Source organism: Pteropus vampyrus, unplaced genomic scaffold (genome assembly GCF_000151845.1).
Source record: "Pteropus vampyrus isolate Shadow unplaced genomic scaffold, Pvam_2.0 Scaffold404, whole genome shotgun sequence".
NCBI lineage: Eukaryota > Metazoa > Chordata > Mammalia > Chiroptera > Pteropodidae > Pteropus > Pteropus vampyrus.
Window position 1 is genome coordinate 1726323 of NW_011889185.1, and position 20077 is coordinate 1746399.

General features: G+C 33.0%; 1 protein-coding gene across 5 annotated transcripts in view; it reads right to left on the bottom strand.

Annotated features, from left to right (window-relative positions):
• CASK (calcium/calmodulin dependent serine protein kinase) overlaps nucleotides 1-20077 on the bottom strand; it is a 412162-nt gene that overhangs the window by 320498 nt on the left and 71587 nt on the right. For 3 of the 5 annotated variants that reach the window (XM_023523710.1, XM_023523708.1, XM_023523707.1), the window contains exon 2: nucleotides 14670-14800. In XM_023523710.1, the coding sequence (XP_023379478.1) occupies nucleotides 14670-14800 (131 nt within the window). The remainder of the gene's footprint in view (nucleotides 1-14669; nucleotides 14801-20077) is intronic. The other 2 variants (XM_011380759.2, XM_011380758.2) reach the window with 1 other exon arrangement.

Sequence of the window (20077 nt, forward strand, 5' to 3'; positions counted from 1 at the left end):
AATAGCAATTATTTTCTTAATGTTTAAGCTTATAATACCCTGTTCCTGGTAAGGGTCGCAGTATCCTACTTATATCTGCCTGCTAGTTGTCTTATTCATAGTTATGTATTTTTTCTGTCATTTTGCTCCAAGTGGGCTGATGCCCTTCAGTATTTCCTGTAATGCAGGTCTCATAGAGGAGAATTGCCTCAACTTTTCTACATCTGTAAAGGTCTATGTTTCTCCTTCATATGAAAAGGAGAGCTTTGCTGGATACGTTATTCTTGGTTGGTAATTCTTTTCACTTAAAGTTTGAATATTTGGTTCCACTGATTTCTTGCTTGTAAGGTTTGTGCTGAGAAGTCTAAAGATAGTCTAATGGGTTTTCCTTTACAAGTTATTGTCTTCTTTTCCCTGGCTGCCTTGAGAATACTTTGTCATTAATTTTTGATAATTTTAATATAATGTGTGTTGGAGAAGGCTTTTTGCATTGGGATAACTGGGTGTTTTGTCAGCTTCTTGGATTCACAGATCCAGCTCATTCCTTAGATTTGGGTAATTCTTGCCAATTATTTGTTTGAATATGCTCTCTGTTCCTTTCTCCTTCTCTTCTCCTTCTGGTATACCCATTATTATTATGTTGCTTCTCCTAATGGTGTCAGATAGTTCTTGTATAGCTCTTTCAGGCTTTTTTTTTTTTTTCATTCTCAGGTCTCTCTCTTCTTCCTTATGAGTCATTTTTAGATTTCTGTCTTCGACACTGATTTTCTCCTTCATTGGGTCAGCTCTAATCCTAATCTTGCTCTTTCATATTTCATCTCTTTTAATATGTTCTTCATCTTCAGAAGTTTTATTTGGTTCCTTTTCAAAGTTTCAATCTCCTTACAAAAATACTCACTTTCGTTGGCCTATTTTGATTCTAATTTCTTGGAATTATCGATCAGATTTTCTTGCATCTCATTTGAGTTATTTTCAGGAGTGCCATCCTGAACTCTCTGTCATTTAATCACATATTTCTATGTCTTTAAGCTTATTTTCTGGAGGTTTTTCTCTTTCTTTCTGAGCTGCCTTATCACCATTGTTATTCATGGTGTTTTATGTATTATTTCTCCACCTGGGCATTAATGGGAGTGTACTCTGCCTTCCCGCCCCCCAGAAAGATTTATTATACAGACATCTCTCTTTAGCCTGTTTTAAGGGGTTTTCTTTTGAATTCCAGTTTTTGGCATCTAAGCCTCTTAGATCTCTTCTTTGAGGCTAATAATGCTTCAAACCACTATTGACTGCGTTCAGTCCCAGCATCTGTCTGTGGTACCAGTCATGTTTTTTTTCCCCTCAATAATTGTTGTGCAAATTCCCCTGGGTCTCCACGGTGCTAGTCTAGGAGGATAAGAAGCTCTGGGTTGGTGGGTGGGGGTTGCTGCTAGGACACAACTGTTGCCCCCCTGCAGTTAGTCCCCATTTTGCTTTCTGCCCTGATCTCTGGGCTCTGCTGCGTGGAATTCGCTGATCCTTCAGGAAGGGCTGGTCAGTGGACCAGCCGCAAACTCTCCCCTCCTCCTCCTCCTTCAGGGAGCTCTGGATACATGTGGCAGTTTCTCTGTTCCACCCAATCTATCCCCCAGACTCGCACGTTTCTGACCTTTGGAAGCTCTTATGCACAGATCACTCACTCAGACTGGCTTGTGTGCAGGTTAGGTATTATTTGTTGAGATTTAGATGTTTAGCTTATTGTTATTTCAAGGGGTGAGATCCGGGGAGATCCCTTACTCCACCATGCTTCTGATGTCATTCTATGATCCACTTTAATTTGTATATAAGATGTGTGATTTAGGCTTAGGTTCAATTTTTGGTCTATGGATGTCCAATTGTTTTACTACCATTTGTTAAAACACACTACCCTTTCTTCATTGAATTGGGTTTGAACCTTTGTCAAAAATCAGTGGGCTGAACTTGTGTGGGGCTACTTCTGGGCAATCTAATCTGTTTCATCAATCTATGTGTCTCTTTGCCAGTACCACACTATATTAATTCTTACAGCTATATGAGCCTTAAAATGAGGTAGAATGATTCTTCTCACTTTATTACACTTTTTCAAAATTATTTTAACTATTTGTGTTCTTTTACATTTCCATATATATTTTAGCATGAGTTTTCTATATCCACATGTCTTCCTGTGATTTTAAATAGAACTGGAGCAAACCTATAAATTTGGGGGACAAATGACATCTTTACTATGTTGATTATTCCAATCCATGAACAGAGTACATCTCTCCACTTATTTAGATTTTGATTTCTTTCATCAGAATTTTGTAGTTTTTACCATGTAAGGCTTCTACGTATTTCATAGGATTTGTACCTAAGAATTTCATTTTGTTTTGGGTAATTGCAAATAATATTGTTTTTAACTGTGGTTTCCAGGTGTTCTTGCTATTACACAGATATACAGAAATACAATTGATTTTGGTATGTTTCTCTCATATCATTGATGAACTCATTTATTAGTTATAGGAGTTTTTTTTTTGTAGATTCTTGGAATTTTGTACATAGACTTTCATGTCATCTGCAAATAGAAACAGTATCATTTCTTCTTTCCAATTTATATGCTTATATTTCCTGTTCCTGCTTTATTGTGATGACTTTCAGCACTAGGCTGAATAAAAACGGTGAGAGTGAACATCCTTGTCTTGTTCTCATTCTAAAAGGAAAAGCATTTGGAATAAGTTTTTCTGAATGACGTAAAGTCTATTCTAGATTCATTTTTTTGCAAGTGAATGTCCAGTTGTATCAGCACCGTTTATTGAAAAGACTATCCCTTTTCCATTGGATTGACTTTGCTACTTTGTTAAATATCAGTTGACTACATTCGTGTGGATCTATTTCTGGGCTCTCTTTTCTAGTCTATGGTTCTTTTGCTTATTCTTTCATAAATATTACACTGTCTTCATTACTGTAGCTTTAAAGTAAGTATTGAAATGGATATAGTGTAAGCCCACCAACTCTGTTCTTTGTGGTTATTCTGGGTCTTTTGTCTTTCCATAAAAACTTTAGAATCAGTTTATTAATATCCATGAATTTGCTAACTGAATGGGACTGCATTGAATCTATAGTATCAAATTGAGAAGTAAGTCTTCCTATCCATGAACATGGAATATCTTTCCACTTATGTTTATCTTCTTTGATTTCTTTCATCAGTTTGTAGTTTTCTTTGTATAGAACTTGTACACATTGTATTAAATTTATACATAAGTATTTCAATATTTTTGGTGTTACTGTAATGGTGTTATATTTTAAATTTCAAGTTACAATTGCTCATTGCTGGTATATAGAGAAACAATCGACTTTAGTATATTAACCCTGTTTCCTGAAATCTTGCTATAATCACTTATCAGGAGTTTTTTTGTTGTAGATTTTTTGGGATTTCCTACATAGACAATCATATCATCTGACAACAAAGGCAGTTTTCTTTCTTCCTTCCAAATCCGTATAGCTTTTATTTCCTCATCCTAATTGCATTAGCTGGGACTTCTACATAGGATGTCGAATAGGAGTGGTGAGCGCAGACTTCCTTGCCTTGTTCACAATTTTAAAAAGAAAGCAACTAGTTTCACACCATTAAGTATAATGTTAGTGGTAGTATTATTTGGATATGTTCTTTATTAAGGTGAAGAATTTCCCCTCTATTCTTAGTTTTCCAAAAGATTTTATCATGAATAGGTGTTGGATTTTGTCAAATTATTTTTCTGCCTCTACTGATATGGTCAAGTGAATTTTCTTCTTTAGCCTGTTGACATGATGGATTACAGTAATTGATTTTAGAATATTGAATCAGCCTTGTGTAGCCTTCATTCCTTTCTAGAGTGGAATAATATTCCACTGTAAGTAATATTCCATTGTTTATCCATTCATCAGTTGATGAATATTTGGTTCATTTCCACATTTTGCCTACAATGAATAATGTTGCTGTGAACATCTGTGTACCAGTTTTGAGTGAACACATTTTCAATACACTTGGGTATATACCTAGGTATGGTATTGCTAGGTCATAGGGTAACTGTATGTTTAACTTTTAAGAAACTGCCAAACTGTTTCCCACAGTAGCTGCACCATTTTACGTTCCTGCCAGCAATGTATGAGGGTTCCAATTTCTCCACAGCCTTTCTAACAAATGTTATTGTTTGTCTCTTTGTGTATAGCCGTCCTAGAGGGTGTAAAGTGGTATCTCATTATGGTTGTTATTTCCATTTCCCTAAGGACCAATGATGCTGAACATTTTTTGACATGTTTATTGATCATCTGTAAACCTTTTTTGAAGAAAAATGTCTATTCGAAACTATTTTTTTTTAATTGAGTTCTTTACTGTTGGCTTTTAAGAGTTCTTTGTCTATTTGGGATACTAGACCCTTATCAGACATATGATTTGAAAATATTTTCTTCCATTCTGTCTTATCTTTTGATTGTCTTAATAGTGTCTTTTGAAGGAAAAACATTTTTAATTTTGAAGTCCAAATTATCCATTTTTTTCTTTGATTGCTTGTGCTCTAGTTTTCATATCTATAAAACCAATGCTTAATCCAAGGTCATGATTTATGCCTGTTTCTTCTAAAAGTTTTATAGTTTTATCTTACATTTAGATCACTGATCTATTTTGAGTTAATTTTCATATATAATATGCAGAAGAGGTCCATCTTCATGCATTTGTTCAGTTGTCCTAATACCGCTGTTTTAAAGAGACTATTCTTTCTCTATTGAGCTATCTTGGCACTGCTGTTGAAAATCATTTGAATGTAAGTGTATGATTTATTACTGAACTCTTAATTCAATTTCATTGATCTACATGTAAATCGTTATACCAGTACCACACTATGTGTATTAATGTAGCTTTGCAGGAAATTTTGAAATCAGTAAATGTGAGTCCTCCAACTTTGTCCATTTTCTCTCAATATTGTTATGGCTATTTGGAATCCCTCGCTTTTCTATGTGAATTTTAAGATCAGCGTGTCAATTTCTGCAAAAATGATGGTAAGGATTTTGACAGGGATTGCATTGACTCTGTTAATCAATTTAGCAAGTACTGCCATCTTAATAAGATTAAGTCTTCTGACTGATGAACATGGAAGGCCTTTGCATATACTACATATATCCTTAATTTTTTTCAATTATATTTTATACTTTTCAATTTGCAAGTACTATACTTCCTTGGTTGAATATAATCCTAAGTATTTTATTCTTTTCAATGCTATGTTAAGTGGAACTGTTTCCCCATAATTTCATTTTTAGATTTTTCACAGCTGATGTACAGATATACAACTGATTTCTATACAGTGATCCTATCCTGCAATCTTTCTAAACACATTTATTATATCAAATAGTTGTTGTGGATTCCTTAGGATGTTCTAAATACATGATCACGTCCTCTGTGAACAGAAGTTTTGTTTCTTCCTTTCCAATCTGGATGCCTTTTATTTCTTTTTTTTTTTTTTTTACATAATTTGCCTGATTAAAATTATCAGTACAATGCTGAATAAAAGTGCCAAGAGCAAACATCTTTGTCTTATTCCTGATCTTAAGGGGAAAGCATTCGATCTTATTCTATTAAATATGAAGTTAGCCATTGTTTTTTTTTAGATGCTTTTTATCATGTTGAAGAAGTTTTCTATTCACAGTTTTATTGAATGTTTTTATTATGAAAGGGTGTTGGATTTTGTTAAATGCTTTTTTCTGTATCTATTGAGATGATTGTGTGATTTTATCCAGCATTCTATTAATAATCTATATTACATTCAATTTTTTAAAATGTTCAACCAAGCATGCATTTCTAGGATAAACCTCATTAACTCACAGTATATAATACTTTAAAAATATCTTTTTTTTGAGATATAACTAACATATCATATAATTTGCCCACAAAAGGTACAATTTAATGGATTTTAGTGTATCCACAGTCATGCAATCACCACATTCAATTTCTGAACATTTAATCACTTCAAAAAGAAATCCCATATCCATTAGAAGATACTCTCCATTCTTGCCTTTCTCCAGACCCTGGCAGCCACTATTCTTTCTTCTGTCACTATAGATTTATTTATTCTTGACATTTCATATGAATGGAATATACAATATGTGATCTCTTATGACGAGCTTTTCACTTAGCATAATGTATTCAAGGTTCATCCATATTGTAGCTTATATCAGCATTCCATTTCTTTTTATGGCTGCATAAATATTTCATTGTTTGGCTATACCATATTTTGTTTAACTTCATCAGCTGATAGACATTTAAGTTCCACTTCTTGGCTATTATGAATAATGCTGCTATGAATATTCATATACAAGGTTTTATGTGGACATGTTTTATTTCTCTTGGATATAGGCCTAAGAGTAAAACTCCTGGGTCATATGGTAACTCTGTCTTTAACTTTTTGAAAGACTATAAAACATTTTGTATGTTGCTGGATTTGGTCTGCTAGTATCTTCTTGAGGACAAGTGTGTTTGTATTCAAAAGTGAAACCGCTTTGTATTTTTCTTTTCTTGTGGTGTCTTCATTTAGTTTTGGTATTAGCCCTCACAGACTAAGTTAAAAAGTGTTCCTCCTAATTTTTTAGAAAAATTGGTGAAGGAATGACATTATTTCTTTAAATGTATAGTACAAGTCACCAAAAGTCACCTGGGCCTGAACTCTTCTTCATAGAAGTTTTGGATTACAGTTTCAGTCTCTGCTTATTAAAGGTCCATTAAGATATTCCATTTCTTCTTGAATCAGTTTTGGTAATTTCCCTTTTTCTAGAAATTAGTCTATTTCATCTAGGTTAACTAATCTGTTGGAACAAAATTGTAGCATTCTCTTATAATCCTTTTTGTAATGTCAATAGTAATGTACCCTTCTTCATTCCTGATTTTATTTAAATAATATCTCTTTTTTATTGATCAGTCTAGATAAAGGGCACTCAATTTTTTGTCTTTTCAAAGAAACAACTTTTAGTTCTATTGATTTTCTCTATCTTTGTATTCTTTATTTCTTCTTTCGTCTTTACTATTTCATTCTTGCTGCCTGCTTTGGCTTTGGATTTATTTTCTAGTTTCTTTAAGTAGAAGATTAGGTTATTGATTTGAGATCTTTCTCCTTTTTTCCATATAGACATTTACAATGATAAATTTCCCTCTAATCACTGCTTTTGCTGCATCCCATGAACTTTGGTACTTTGTGTTTTTGTTTTCACCCATCTCAAAGTATTTTTGATTTTTCCTTTCAATTTCTTCTTTGACCCATTGGCTATTTAGTAGTACGTGGTTTTATTTCCACATATTTGTGATTTCTAATTCAATTCCTTTGTGGTCAGAGAAGATACTTTGTGTGATTTCAATACTTTTAAATTTATTGAGACATATTTGATGGACTAATATATAGTCTATCCTACCTAATGTTCTATGTGCACTTGAGAAAAATGTGTATTCTGTTGTTGAGCGGTGTTCTACACATGTCTATTAGGTCTAGTTGGTTTATAGTGTTGTTCAAGTCTTCTCTTTCTTTGTTGATCTTAAGGCTAGTCGTTGTATCCATAATTGAGAGTTGGACATTAAAGTCTCAAATTATTATTGTTGAATTGTCTATTTTCCCCTTCAATTCTGCCTTTTTTGTTTCATGCATTTTGGGGCTCTGTTGTAAGGTGCATATATAATTGTTATAACTTTTTGATGGATGGACCCTTGATTCATTATAAAATGTCCTTTATCTCTAGTAATGATTTCTGTTTTAACGTCTATGTTATCTGATATTACTATAGCCACTCCAGATCTCTTCTGGTTACTGTTTGCATGGCACATCTTTTTCTATTCATTTACTTTCAACCTATTTATGTCTTTGAATCTACAATGTCTCAATAGACAGCATATAATTGGGTCATGTTTTTCATCCATTCTCCCAATCTCTGCATTTTAACTGGAGTGTTTAATTCACTTACATTTAATATAATTACTGACAAGGTAAAATTTATATTTAATATTTTTCTACTTGTTTTTATATGTCTTTTTTGTTCCTGTATTCCTCTATTACTGCCTTCTTTTGTGTTAAAAAGATATTTTGTAGTATACCTGTTTAATTCTCTTGTATTTTATAATTTTTACTATTTTGGAGGGGTCATTTTCTTATTGCTTGACTTGGGAATAACAACATCTTATAATAATCTAGATCCAATTGATATAAACTTAATCTCAATATATAAGCACTTTGATTCTATTTAGTTCCATTCCCTTCTCTGTGCTGTCATTTTCATTCCAATTACATTTTTATACGTTTTTATGCCCATCGACACAGATGTATAATTTTTACTTTATGCAGTTGTCTCTTACATCAGGAGAAAAAAATTACAATAAAAAATACATTTATACTGTTTTTTATATTTATATATGCGATTACTTCTACTGGTGCTCTTAATTTCCTCTTATGGTTTTAGTTACTATCTAGTGTTTTCTTTTGAGCCTAAAGGACTACTTTTACTATTCTTGGGGCAGGTCTGCTAGAGACGAATTTTCTCTTTTGTTTATTTTGGAATGTCTTAATTTATCCTTCATTTTTGAGCTATGGTTTTGCTGGATAAAGAATTCTTGGTAGACGATCTTCTTTCATAATTTTGAATATGTTATCCCAGTGTCTTCTGGCCTCCATGGTTTCTGATGAGAAATCTGCTGTTAATCTTATTGAGGACCCCTTGTATGTGATGAGTTGCTTCTCTCTTGTTTTTTAGATACGCTCCTGTCTGTTGCTTTTGGCAGTTTGATTACAATGTATCCTTGAGTTTATCTTACTTGGAGTTTGTGAACTTCTTGGATATGTAGATTTATGTTTTTCATCAGATTTGGGGAAGTTCTGGCCATTATTTATTCAAATATTCCACCTATCCATTTCTCTTTGTCTGGGAACCCAGTTATGCACATGTTGATATGCTTGCTGTTATCCCACAGGTGTCTGAGGCTCTGCTAATTTCACTAAATTTTTTCCCTTCTGTTTCTCAAACTAAATAATCTTAATGGACCTATCTTCAAGATATTAATTCTTTCTGTTGCCTGTTATAATTTGTTGTTGAGATCCTCCACTGAATTTTCATTTTTATCATTATTTTCAACTCCATAATTTCTACTTGGTTTTCTTTTTAAATAATTTCTATGACTTTATTCATAGTTTCTATATGGTGAGATATCATTCTCATACTTCTGCATTAGCTTTTTAGACATGGTTTCCTTTATTTCTTTGAATGAATTTAAAATAGCTGACTTAAACTATTTTTCTAGTAAGTTCGATATATGGGTTTGCTCAGGGATAGTTTCTATTTACTGTTTTTTACCTTGTTAATGAGTCATACTTTCTTGTTTCTTTACATGTCTCATAAATTTTCGTTGAAGACTAGACATTTTAAATGTGTCAACTCTGAAAATTAGATCTCCCCGCCTCCAGGATTTGTTGTTACTGTTGCTATTTATTTTTGCTCCTGTTTATTTGTTTAGTGACTTTTTGGAACTAATTCTGTAAAGTCTGCATTCTTCATTGTTTGTGGCCATTAATTCTGCTTGGCGAGCTTAGTCTTTGTTCACAGGTTGTGTGTGTGTGTGTGTGTGTGTGTGTGTGTGTGTGTGTGTGTGTATGAGATACCTTCAAAACTCAGTCCGGGAGTTGACAACTCTGCCTTAGCATTTAATTCCTGGTTGCACAGCCTGAAAGTCAGCCAGAGTTGAACGCTTAAGGCCTTTTTAGGTCTTTCCTGAGCATGTGTACAATCCTACACATGTGCACGGTCTTCTTGATCCCCATGGATATGTTGTAGCTTTTCAAGACCCCTATAGACATCTCATTACCCAGCTTTTATTTTTAAGCTTTTAGGTTAGAGTTTTGTTATCTTTTACCTCATGCAGTTGTGAAGTTAAATAACTGCCTCTAAAAATTTTCAACAAATGCCCTTGGAAATTTTTTTTTTTTTTTACAGCAGGTGACCTACAAGTCAGGCCAAATAAAGACAAGCCTTGCAAGTACGGTCTCCCAGGAAACTACCAGACAGGTCATAATGACAATTTCCTGGGCATGAGGCTTTGAAGCTGTTCCACCTCTGTTCTGCCTCCTCTAGTGGCAACCAGGCTCCTGGTTTTCACCACGATTGTGAACTGTTTGTTTTCAAGGTTATTCTGGAGCTGGAGAGAGGAGAATGGGAATGGGGCAAGTTAAAATGCCACAAGCTCACTGTTCTTATCAAGAATCACCTTTTTTTTCCCCTTGACTAATTCTTCCTGGATAGCTACAAGCCTTTGGTTAATTTCCAGCATTCTGAAAAAGTTGATTATAACAATTTTTGCCAGTTTTCCCCTTGCTTTTATAGAGATGAAAATTGTTAAAGATCTTTACTCCTCCAATTTTGCTGATCTCATTTGCTATCTGGAACTTTTAGCGTGAGATATTCCTGGAGACTAAGCAAACTGGAACCTAATCTATATTCTTTCCAGAAGACAACTTAATAATATTCCAAAATAAAACCACCATTTTCGAACTTTCAAAATTAAACCATAAAGAACTGAATCCCTTCAAGATCTCGGAATTCTGTCAATTCAGTTTCCAGTTCTATACATCTTATCTTCTTTAAATTTCCTTATGACTATTTACCTGAATTAATTTTGATACCTATTTTTAAAATAAAAAAGTCAAATTTAATTAGTGGCTCAGTAGAGTAAGAGATAAAATGTGTATTAATTAAAAGTTTAAGATAATAATCAAGGAATTTCATTCATGGAGTTGTTCATGTAAGTATGAAAAATCCTGCAATCTGAAGTAATTTCATAGTATAAATTCACCCAGAGTTCACTAAAAAGAAATGTCTTATTCATGTCATATTCATAAGCATCAATGACTTTTTCGTACATGTGAAAGAAGTAGTTCTGAACCATTTAGGAATAATATGCCTTCATAGGAATCTAAAAAAAGCTGTGGACTTTCTTCCTGGGGGGGAAATATATATATATATATATATATATATATATATATATATATATTTTATATATATATATATTTTATATATATATATATTTTATATATATATATAAAATATTTATAAAATATTTATATTTATTTAAAAAATATTTATATATATATATAAAAATATGTATAATACATAATAATATATATAATTCTCCTTATGATTTAAAAGGTTCCTGGATATCCTGCAGTCTAAAAGAACCCCTGCTGAATAAAGAATTATGATACCAATGGGAAAAATAGAGAACAGATCTTCAGTAGAGCAATAAGAATTTAAAATGTAAAAACGTATATAACTAGACTCCAACTAATGTACATATTTCATTTTAAAAGCTAACATATGGATTACGTATTTAGAATTTATTACATCTTTCTTATAAAAACAATATTAGAAATAATGGCTAGAGACTATAAAACTGTAAGTCTCAAGAGTAGGTGTTCTTTTTATTTGTCTTTGCATCAGAATGACTGATCCAAAAATACAGGATATGCTAGGTTCCCAGGTGACCCATTACAAAACCTATTTTACTCAATAATGTATTTAAATACAAATGCACTAAGAAAACAAGAAAAAACATTAGGGCAATGACAAAGATCAAGTAAACCACAAAATTAAATAATAAAAAAAAAAGAAAAGTAAAAGTAAAATTAATTATCTGTTGCTTGAGAGACAGGCTTATTTAGAAGAGCATATAAGAGTAAATACAGGTATTTAGATATCTCTATTTGAATGTATAGATGACTTTTTGTTGCATGAAATTTCGCTTCAAAATATGTTTCTTGTTAATACAGAATCTCCTATGCTTAGCCATGATTGAGGTCATTTTTGGACCCTAACAATTCATAAACGACCTGGATGGGCAATGGGGATACAATGTTTTGTCTGTAGTGACTGGAAAAGAGCTAAAAGAAGTTGGGAGTGGGGGACACTGTTCAAAGAGGTTTTATATAATGAATGAAATGAATAATTTGTCATTTCTTATATATATCTTAGAATAAAATGTGTTCAAATTAGAATAAAGTAAGCTAGTGTGAACATGAGCAGAGAAAGGTATGGGAACACCATTGCAAAAAAAAAAAGAGGAAAAGATAGAGATAAAATTTCTTTTTAGTCATTTCTCTCTCAACATTTTTTATTGTTTGATTTCATATGATATTACATTCTTATGGCTTTTCTCCTACACCTCCATTATTATTGCTCTCTTTTGTAAATCCTCTTTCTCTACCTTCTCCTTAAGTGTTGATGTTCCTTGAGTTTTTGTTCCTGACTCACTTCTTTTTACTCAACCCATATCTTTGAATTTTTCATCTGTTATAATTTCAAATGCCATTTATATGTGGTTTATTCTAAAGTCTATTTTCTCCTAAGCAAATCTTCTCTTAAGCTCCAGGCCCATATATCCAAATTCCTGTCAGATGTCAACACTTATGTGTCTATTGTACCTTACCTTCAATATATCTAAAATTGAACTCAATTCATTTCAAATTTATTCTTCCCCTTCCAATATGCTCTATCTGGTTTTTTACATCACTGTCCACCTAATTGCTTAAGCTAAAAAAAAAGTGCCTTCAATTTCCCTTTTAGATTCACAACTGAATTATCACCAAGTCTGCCAAATTTGTCTCCTCAGTATCTCTTAATCAATCCATCCTATTTATTCTTACTGCCTCTAGGTCAGGTGTTTTGCTATAAAGATGACATTTTTGATTCTGTTTCTTAGTCATTGTGAGTCACTGTGCTAAAGAAGATGGAGACACTACATTTTTGGGCCATAAATATAAACTACCAATTGCACATTTTCATATGAATAACACTGAACTCTGATGAAAACCAGATAAAGCCATGTGTAATATGCAAAAGTCAACTGGATATCATTTAATATCTATAGTTTGTAGCCCTACCATATAGGATCAATGGAATTAACTGGCCTTGTCTTCAGAAAAAGACTTGAAGACATTTATATAGCCAAAGCAATGCCGAAGCAATGAAGGAGCAAGCTACAATTTCCCACGTATTATATTAGGTAAAGAGGTAAGCTTTAAACGAGAGACACTGACTACATGCCAACCTCCTCTTTTTTTTTTTTAAAGTTTGGCATTTGACTCTCTTAAGAGGTGACAACCAAAAGAGGTTCAGCCTGGCAGTCTGAGACTGTAGCTCCAGAGATCCCTTGCTGAAGAAATCTGTCAATAAACAACCTCAGCCAACTGAGAAAGTAATTGTCTCTCCAAAAATGTCTTTAGCCTGAAGAGATTCAGAATTAGGTATATTGCTGAACTAAATCAATATAGGTATACTGAGTAATTGATTTAGACTTGTGATTTTAAACTGGAATCTTACTAAGTTCATCAACAGTATCAGAACATTTAAGAGAAAACTAGGTTTATACAAAATTACCTTAATACTCAGGAAAATTTTCTTTCTTAGTTGGCAACTGAGGTATAAAAAATCAAATACTGCATATTAAACTTAAATGCAGTTAAAAAGTTTTTAAAAACATAATTTAGTTGTAAAACTGGCTTAGAAGTAAATTTTAAATTCTGCTAAATTTATAAAATAATTTGTATGTAAAAGTAATAGCCAATTCCAGAGTACGAAACCATAAGATAGAAAATCTCTAAATCTAATCAAAAGATTTTAAAGATTAAAGCACTATAAAAATCAGTTAGTGATTCTTTATGGGTAACAACCTCTAGGAATCTTTTATAATCAGTATGTGGATAATAATAATTCAAAGGGTTACAAAAGTATTTAAAAGTAATGATCCTGAAAAAAAATCTGCAGGAATAGATTAACCTGGAGCTCATACTATGTGGTCTTTTACTTCCCAAAGTTAAGATAACTGGATAAAAGATAAATAGGCTACTCTGCCTTAGCTTTTCCAATTAAACTATTGACTACACTGCTCTTAGGATTAAAAAGGAAAGGACTAAAGAAGGATATGTCTTTTACTGGACTGTGAAAAAGTCTAAAGTTAGAAGACAGGCTAATTAGAAAACTTAATATAATAACTGTACCATCTGAAGTATTAGCACATGTGAATCATAGCTACCTGAAACTGTGGCTTAAAAAACTGTAAAAAATAAATAATTTAAAAATGATTACATATTGTGTATAAATATTCATAAATATGATCTCCCATATCAATGCCTTGAAACAAAATTTTAAGTCCTGTAAGCCCTAACAGTACTGATCTTTCAAATTCTCACATATACACTTAAGCCAAAGCCAAAGGTGATATATGAGTCTTCTAGTTCTATTACATCATATTCCTAAAGGTAGTAAATTAGGAATTTAAAGAAAATACATCTTTGTTTCTTCTGAATCTGCAATTATCATATCTTTGCCATTATTTTCCCTTGCTCCCTTCCCACCCCATGTTCCATACCATCGGACTCAAAATTAGACCCTAAAAAATATATGTTCTGATTTCACTTTCTTCCTATTAAGAAAACAGGCCCATAAGCAATCCTAGGTGACTTTTTAAGTCCATAAATCACTCTATCTATCTTTCAAATACTATGTTCTCAAACTCTGACAAACTAGAACAGAGTTTAAACTGTCTCCACCCACATCCCACTACATTACACCCTCTGCTTCCCCACCCCCAGATGAAGGTTAGGTTGATAAATGGATTTTGGAGATGAAATAAAGCCAGACATCAAATAACTTACTTGAAATCCATCTCTTACCTTCTGTACTTAACCCTGGACTTGATGTGAACTTGGCTACATCAACAATTTTTACAGCAAATTGTTGCCCAGTTTCTCTGTTGATACATCGTCGTACAACACTGAAGGGACCCCTGAAAAAAAAAAAGCGAAGTTTAATTTGTTGATTTTCTTAAGTTCCTATTTCCCTTCAACATCTTACTGATATTTCATTGTCTACTATAGCTATAGTTTTCAAAATCAAGTTTAAATAATGTAATTTGAACACATTTTTCTATAATTCATGAGGTAAGCAAGTCATAATTTGAAATTAAACCAGAAAAATGAAAAACAAATTTGCACTTCAAAATGACTCTAAAAAATTCTAAACAGTATTCTTATATTCAAGGCAAATAACGTTTGTAATATTCTATACATATTATCAACATCTTAAAATAAGAAATCGATCATTAGCAATATACATAGCTTTTATATTTTGAACCAGAAACTTAAGTAATTCTTGACCCCTTCCTCTCATCTTATCCACCACTTTTCTAATCTTCACTAACAAGTCCTATTGAGTTTATCTCAAATATCTCTTAACCCTGTCTGCTTCTTTCCATGTCTGATACCCTGGTCTAAGCTACTACCATTTTCTACCAGAACTACTGAAAAACTTGTTTCTCCAATTCATTTTTGCATTGATGATTTAAAAATGAAAATCTTATATTAGTTTCTGCTTAAAATCCTAAAGAGAGAAGGTATGTGCAATACATACATTTAATTGAAAACCAAATTATATAAATAATTCCTAAGAAAAATAAAAGAAAAACACTCTAATAAAATCTGGGCAAAATACTTGAATAGGCATTTTACAAAGAGAAAGTCCTGCATGATTTGGTCTCCAACAACCACTACAGTCTCACCAGAAGTCACAGAGAAATCCTCAAACTTCAAATCAGAATTGTTCTAAACTGCCATAGAAAAGGAAGTAATTTCTACCAGCAGAACACCACTGGTCATCTTCATTTACCTACCCAGTCCTCTCCTCAATCTGAATTTGTGGCTCTCAATATAGGTCATATAATTGAATCAACTGGGATCAATGATAAAATGCCAAGGCCCAGGCCGAGGCATTAAAACCTACACACATGCACACACATAGTTCCTTATGATTAGTAGTTATCAAATAAGTGCCTGAACTAAAGATAATCCAAAGATAGATTTGTATATGCTTGAACAGACTATTTAATAATACAGAATGCAATAGCAATATACTATAGTTTATTTGAAGGCTAGTATGGTTTAAGTCATTAAATACACACATGTACACGTATGCATGTGTGTATTTCCCCCTCCTTAGGAAAAGAAAAGAACAAAACAATGCACCCTTGTTGGTTTTTACAGGTAAAAACAGTATACTTGGATGCATGTGGTAAATCAGCAGATAAAGAATCTTCATTTACACTAGGATACTTGGAATACTGCTTGCCTTAAAGTATGTTTGCCTTTTTTCTTTCAATTAGAGGACAAGCAAAAAAATATAATCTAACCCAGACTTAAACATTTCTCTGAGACCATATGAATTAGTTGATTTCACCATGCCATCATCAGGACATCGATTACACCACAGCTTCAAATCTCTCTCTTGAAGCAACTTAACAAAGCTAACCCAGAAGGAAAAGAAATAGTAATAACATACCTTTCAGAACTCTATAGAAAGAGAACCTTTTTGATAATCACTCAGAACTATTCAAAGATTTTCCTCTATGACAAGATAATATAACGAAGTGAGACAGGACTCCCACAAATGTTTTCACTTTCAATCTAGATGTCTTACTTTTGATCTTTTACCCTGACAATAGCAAGTAATTTCGAGAAAAGCTTAACGTAATTGTTTTTTGTTCACACATAAACCCTTGGGACTCTCTCTCTATATATGTTTGTGTAGTGTGCTTCATTTCACTACATCTTTTTGGAAACTTTCAGAGATCTGTATGTGGGATTATCTGTGGTCAACTGAGTCAATTCTTTAATTTTTCCTGTTTGAACAAAGATGAGGAAGAAAGCATAGCTTCTCCCCTTCCACCGTTAGTAATAGTAAAATGAAGAAAGGTAGGAAGAAGGGAGAGAAAAGAGAATACTGAGACCAAAAAAAAAGAGAAAAGAAATATGTTTAAATCTGTGAATAAAAATCAAATCAAATCCTCAATTCTTTATGCTAATTTTATAATGCAAGGCAAAGAAAATGAGTTTATCTATAAATTATTGATGACTCAAAGACAGGTCACAAGTAAAGCATTTTCAAGGGTCTTCTGTCCTTCAGTGACATCCAGAGGGTTGGCAAAGGTGAAACAAATTTAGTACACTAAAAAGGGACTGAAATATATTTTAAGTTTTCTCATGTGTGATTTAATCCATCAAACTAGAAACTCAGTGGAATCTGATATTTAAATGAGTATACAGCATCTATAATTTTAGTAGTACTCGATTACATTTATTTGTAATTACAAAGAGGCAGGCTACAAAAAAAATCTGGCTTGGTTTCCCATCTTAAAAAGGGGAATGGGATGTAACAAAACAAAGACAACTGACTGAATGGGAGAAGATATTTGCCTATGACACATCTTATAAGGGTTTAATATCCAAAATTTATAAGGAACTCGTATAACTCAACCAAAAAAATTCCAATTAAAAAACAAGCAGAAGACCTGAATAGGTATTTCTCCAAAGAGGACATACAGGTGGCCAACAGACATATGAGAAGATGCTCAAGATCACTCATCATCAGAGAAATGCAAATTAAAACCACAATGAAATATCATCTCACACCTGTCAGAAGGGCTATCATCAATAAATCAAAAAACAATAAGTGTTGGCAAGGATGTGGAGAAAAAGGAACCTTCATACACTGTTGGTGGGATTGCAAATTGGTGCAGCCACTATGGAAAACAGTTTGGAGATTCCTCAAAAATTTAAAAATAGAACTACCTATGACCCAGCAATTGCATTTCTGGGTATTTATCCAAAGAAAACCAAAACACTAATTCGAAAAGATTTATGCACCCTCTGTTCACTGCAGTGCTATTCACAATAGCTATGATATGGAAGGAATCTAAGTGCCCATCAATAGACGACTGGATAAAGAAGTTATGGCACATTATACAAAAATATATTACTCAGCTGTAAAAAATGAAATCTTACTATTTGCAACAACATGGATGGACCTAGAGGACATTACACTAAGTGAAATAAGTCAGATGAGAACGAGAAATACCATGTGATTTCACTTATATGTAGAATCTAAGGAACAAAATAAACAATGAAAACAGACTCATAGATACAGATGGAAGGGGGGTTGTGTGAAAAGGTGAAGAGATTAAGAAGTACAAATTGGTAGTTACAAAATAGTCACGGGGATGTGGAGTACAGCATAGAGAATCTAATCGATAATATTGTAATAACTATATATGGTGCCAGGTAGGTACCAGAGTAATCAGGGGGGATCATTTCATAAATTATATAAATGTTTAACAACTGTGCTGTACACCTGAAATACAAAATAAAATAAAAAGGTGGGATATAATAAAGTATATATAAAATATCTACTATATGAAATTTATTAAATATACTTGAATAGTTTAAGGAGCAGCAAAAATTCAGAAGGCCTAGGTTTCGGTCTGGCCTAAACTTTTTTGATGTTTGAAATTTCATGTTTAAATTTTTTTAATCTATGGTACATTCAATTCTTGAGTATTTATGTGGGGGAAATACTGACAGAGATAGTTGTAAGCCATCATCATAAACTACCATCTTTCTCATATTTCCACTAATTCTGGCCAGGGTATTAATCAAAATGGAATAAAATAATTAATGGCATTTCAGATTTGATGAAATATATATTCTTTATTCAGTTCTTTAAGAATACTGAATATTGACTGGGATTGTGGTACTTGAGACAGGTGGCTGCTTGCAGAATTCTATGTTTTAAGTAAAAGGTCAATTAAACCAGAATATGTTACAAGTGAATATGTTACAATGAATACTGTAATATCTCTAAGGTTTTGAAAAGAATGCAGCTGTATCTCTATGCTGACACAAAATGATCTTTAGTTTTCATTAATGTCAAGAAAGGTTAAGTCTAGGAAATAAAAAATGGTGATACCCAAAGTAACTATATTAGAAAGGTGCTAGAATTAAAAGAAATACTACAGTATGTTGGTTTCCAGGAAATAGGATAGATTTAGCACGATGCATCTAATTTATTTTCTCCTCCAAACCCTACTAAAACGATATCAAAAAGGTTAAAAAATTTTTTTAAGGACTAGGAGAACAAGAGGCAACAACAGTAATAATCAAAATTGAGAAGCAAGAAAGCAGAGTAATTGTTAACTGGTTTAGCACACATGGGAAAGTTGAATTGCAAAGAGAAAAGAAGAAAAGTTCAGAATCAAACCCATTTACTCTATACAATCCTCAAGAAGCATTTAACTGGTAGCACCAGATAATCTTTCAAACTAGAGAGAAAGGGTGAGCTAAAATAACAAGGTCTGAATGAAATCTATTAGAGAGGAAGTTAGAGTCCTGGAGCCCCTCCTTACCTCTTGCCACTGAGTAAGTGCTCCACCCTCATCCTCATAGAGGTCCATTCTCTAGAGAGGGTAAAACACCTAGTCTTAGAACTGGGGACACAGGCAGTTGAGGAAGTGGGTACTATATGGAAATCAAGGGGATTATGTGATCACGTCACACAAACTGAATGCAGACAGCCCTAGCCTCTTTTCCCCTTAACAGCAGGGAACGTCAGAGCTAAATCTTTACCCTTCAGGCAAGAGAGGAAAGATTTTCTACTGAATATATACCCATCTGAGAAGGAAAGGCCTAAAGATAATGACATGAAGTTGTTCAGACTGCTCAACCAGATCATCCTCCCTCGAAACCCAAAGTCAGTAAATTCTGCCTGCAAGTTTAGAGCTCTCAATCAGCTTTCAGTCCCTCTACTGCAGCTTTCCAATCTTGGTACTATTGACATTTTGGACTGCATAGTCCTTGGTTGTGTGAAAATGTCCTGGGCACTGTAGGACGCTTAACAGCATCCCCAGCCTCTACCTGCTAGATGCCAGTAGCACTCCCTCACCCAGTTTTGACAACTAAAATATCTCCAGACATTGTTAAATGTCCCCTGTGGGGGGGGGGTGGCGGCAAACTACACCAACTGAGAACTACTGCTCTATTCTTAATCATGAGTAGACAACCAAATTCCCAAGATGTCTGGAGAAGAGTTTCTAATTTTAAAGATATCAAAACAAACAGAAAGAGCAACTTAGAGGAAACAGAGGAAACAAGAAGAAAACTTCAAACTACCATTAATATCCTCAGAAATATATCATAACTATGAAACAAAATCAGAACTTTTGAAAAACAAAAAAAAA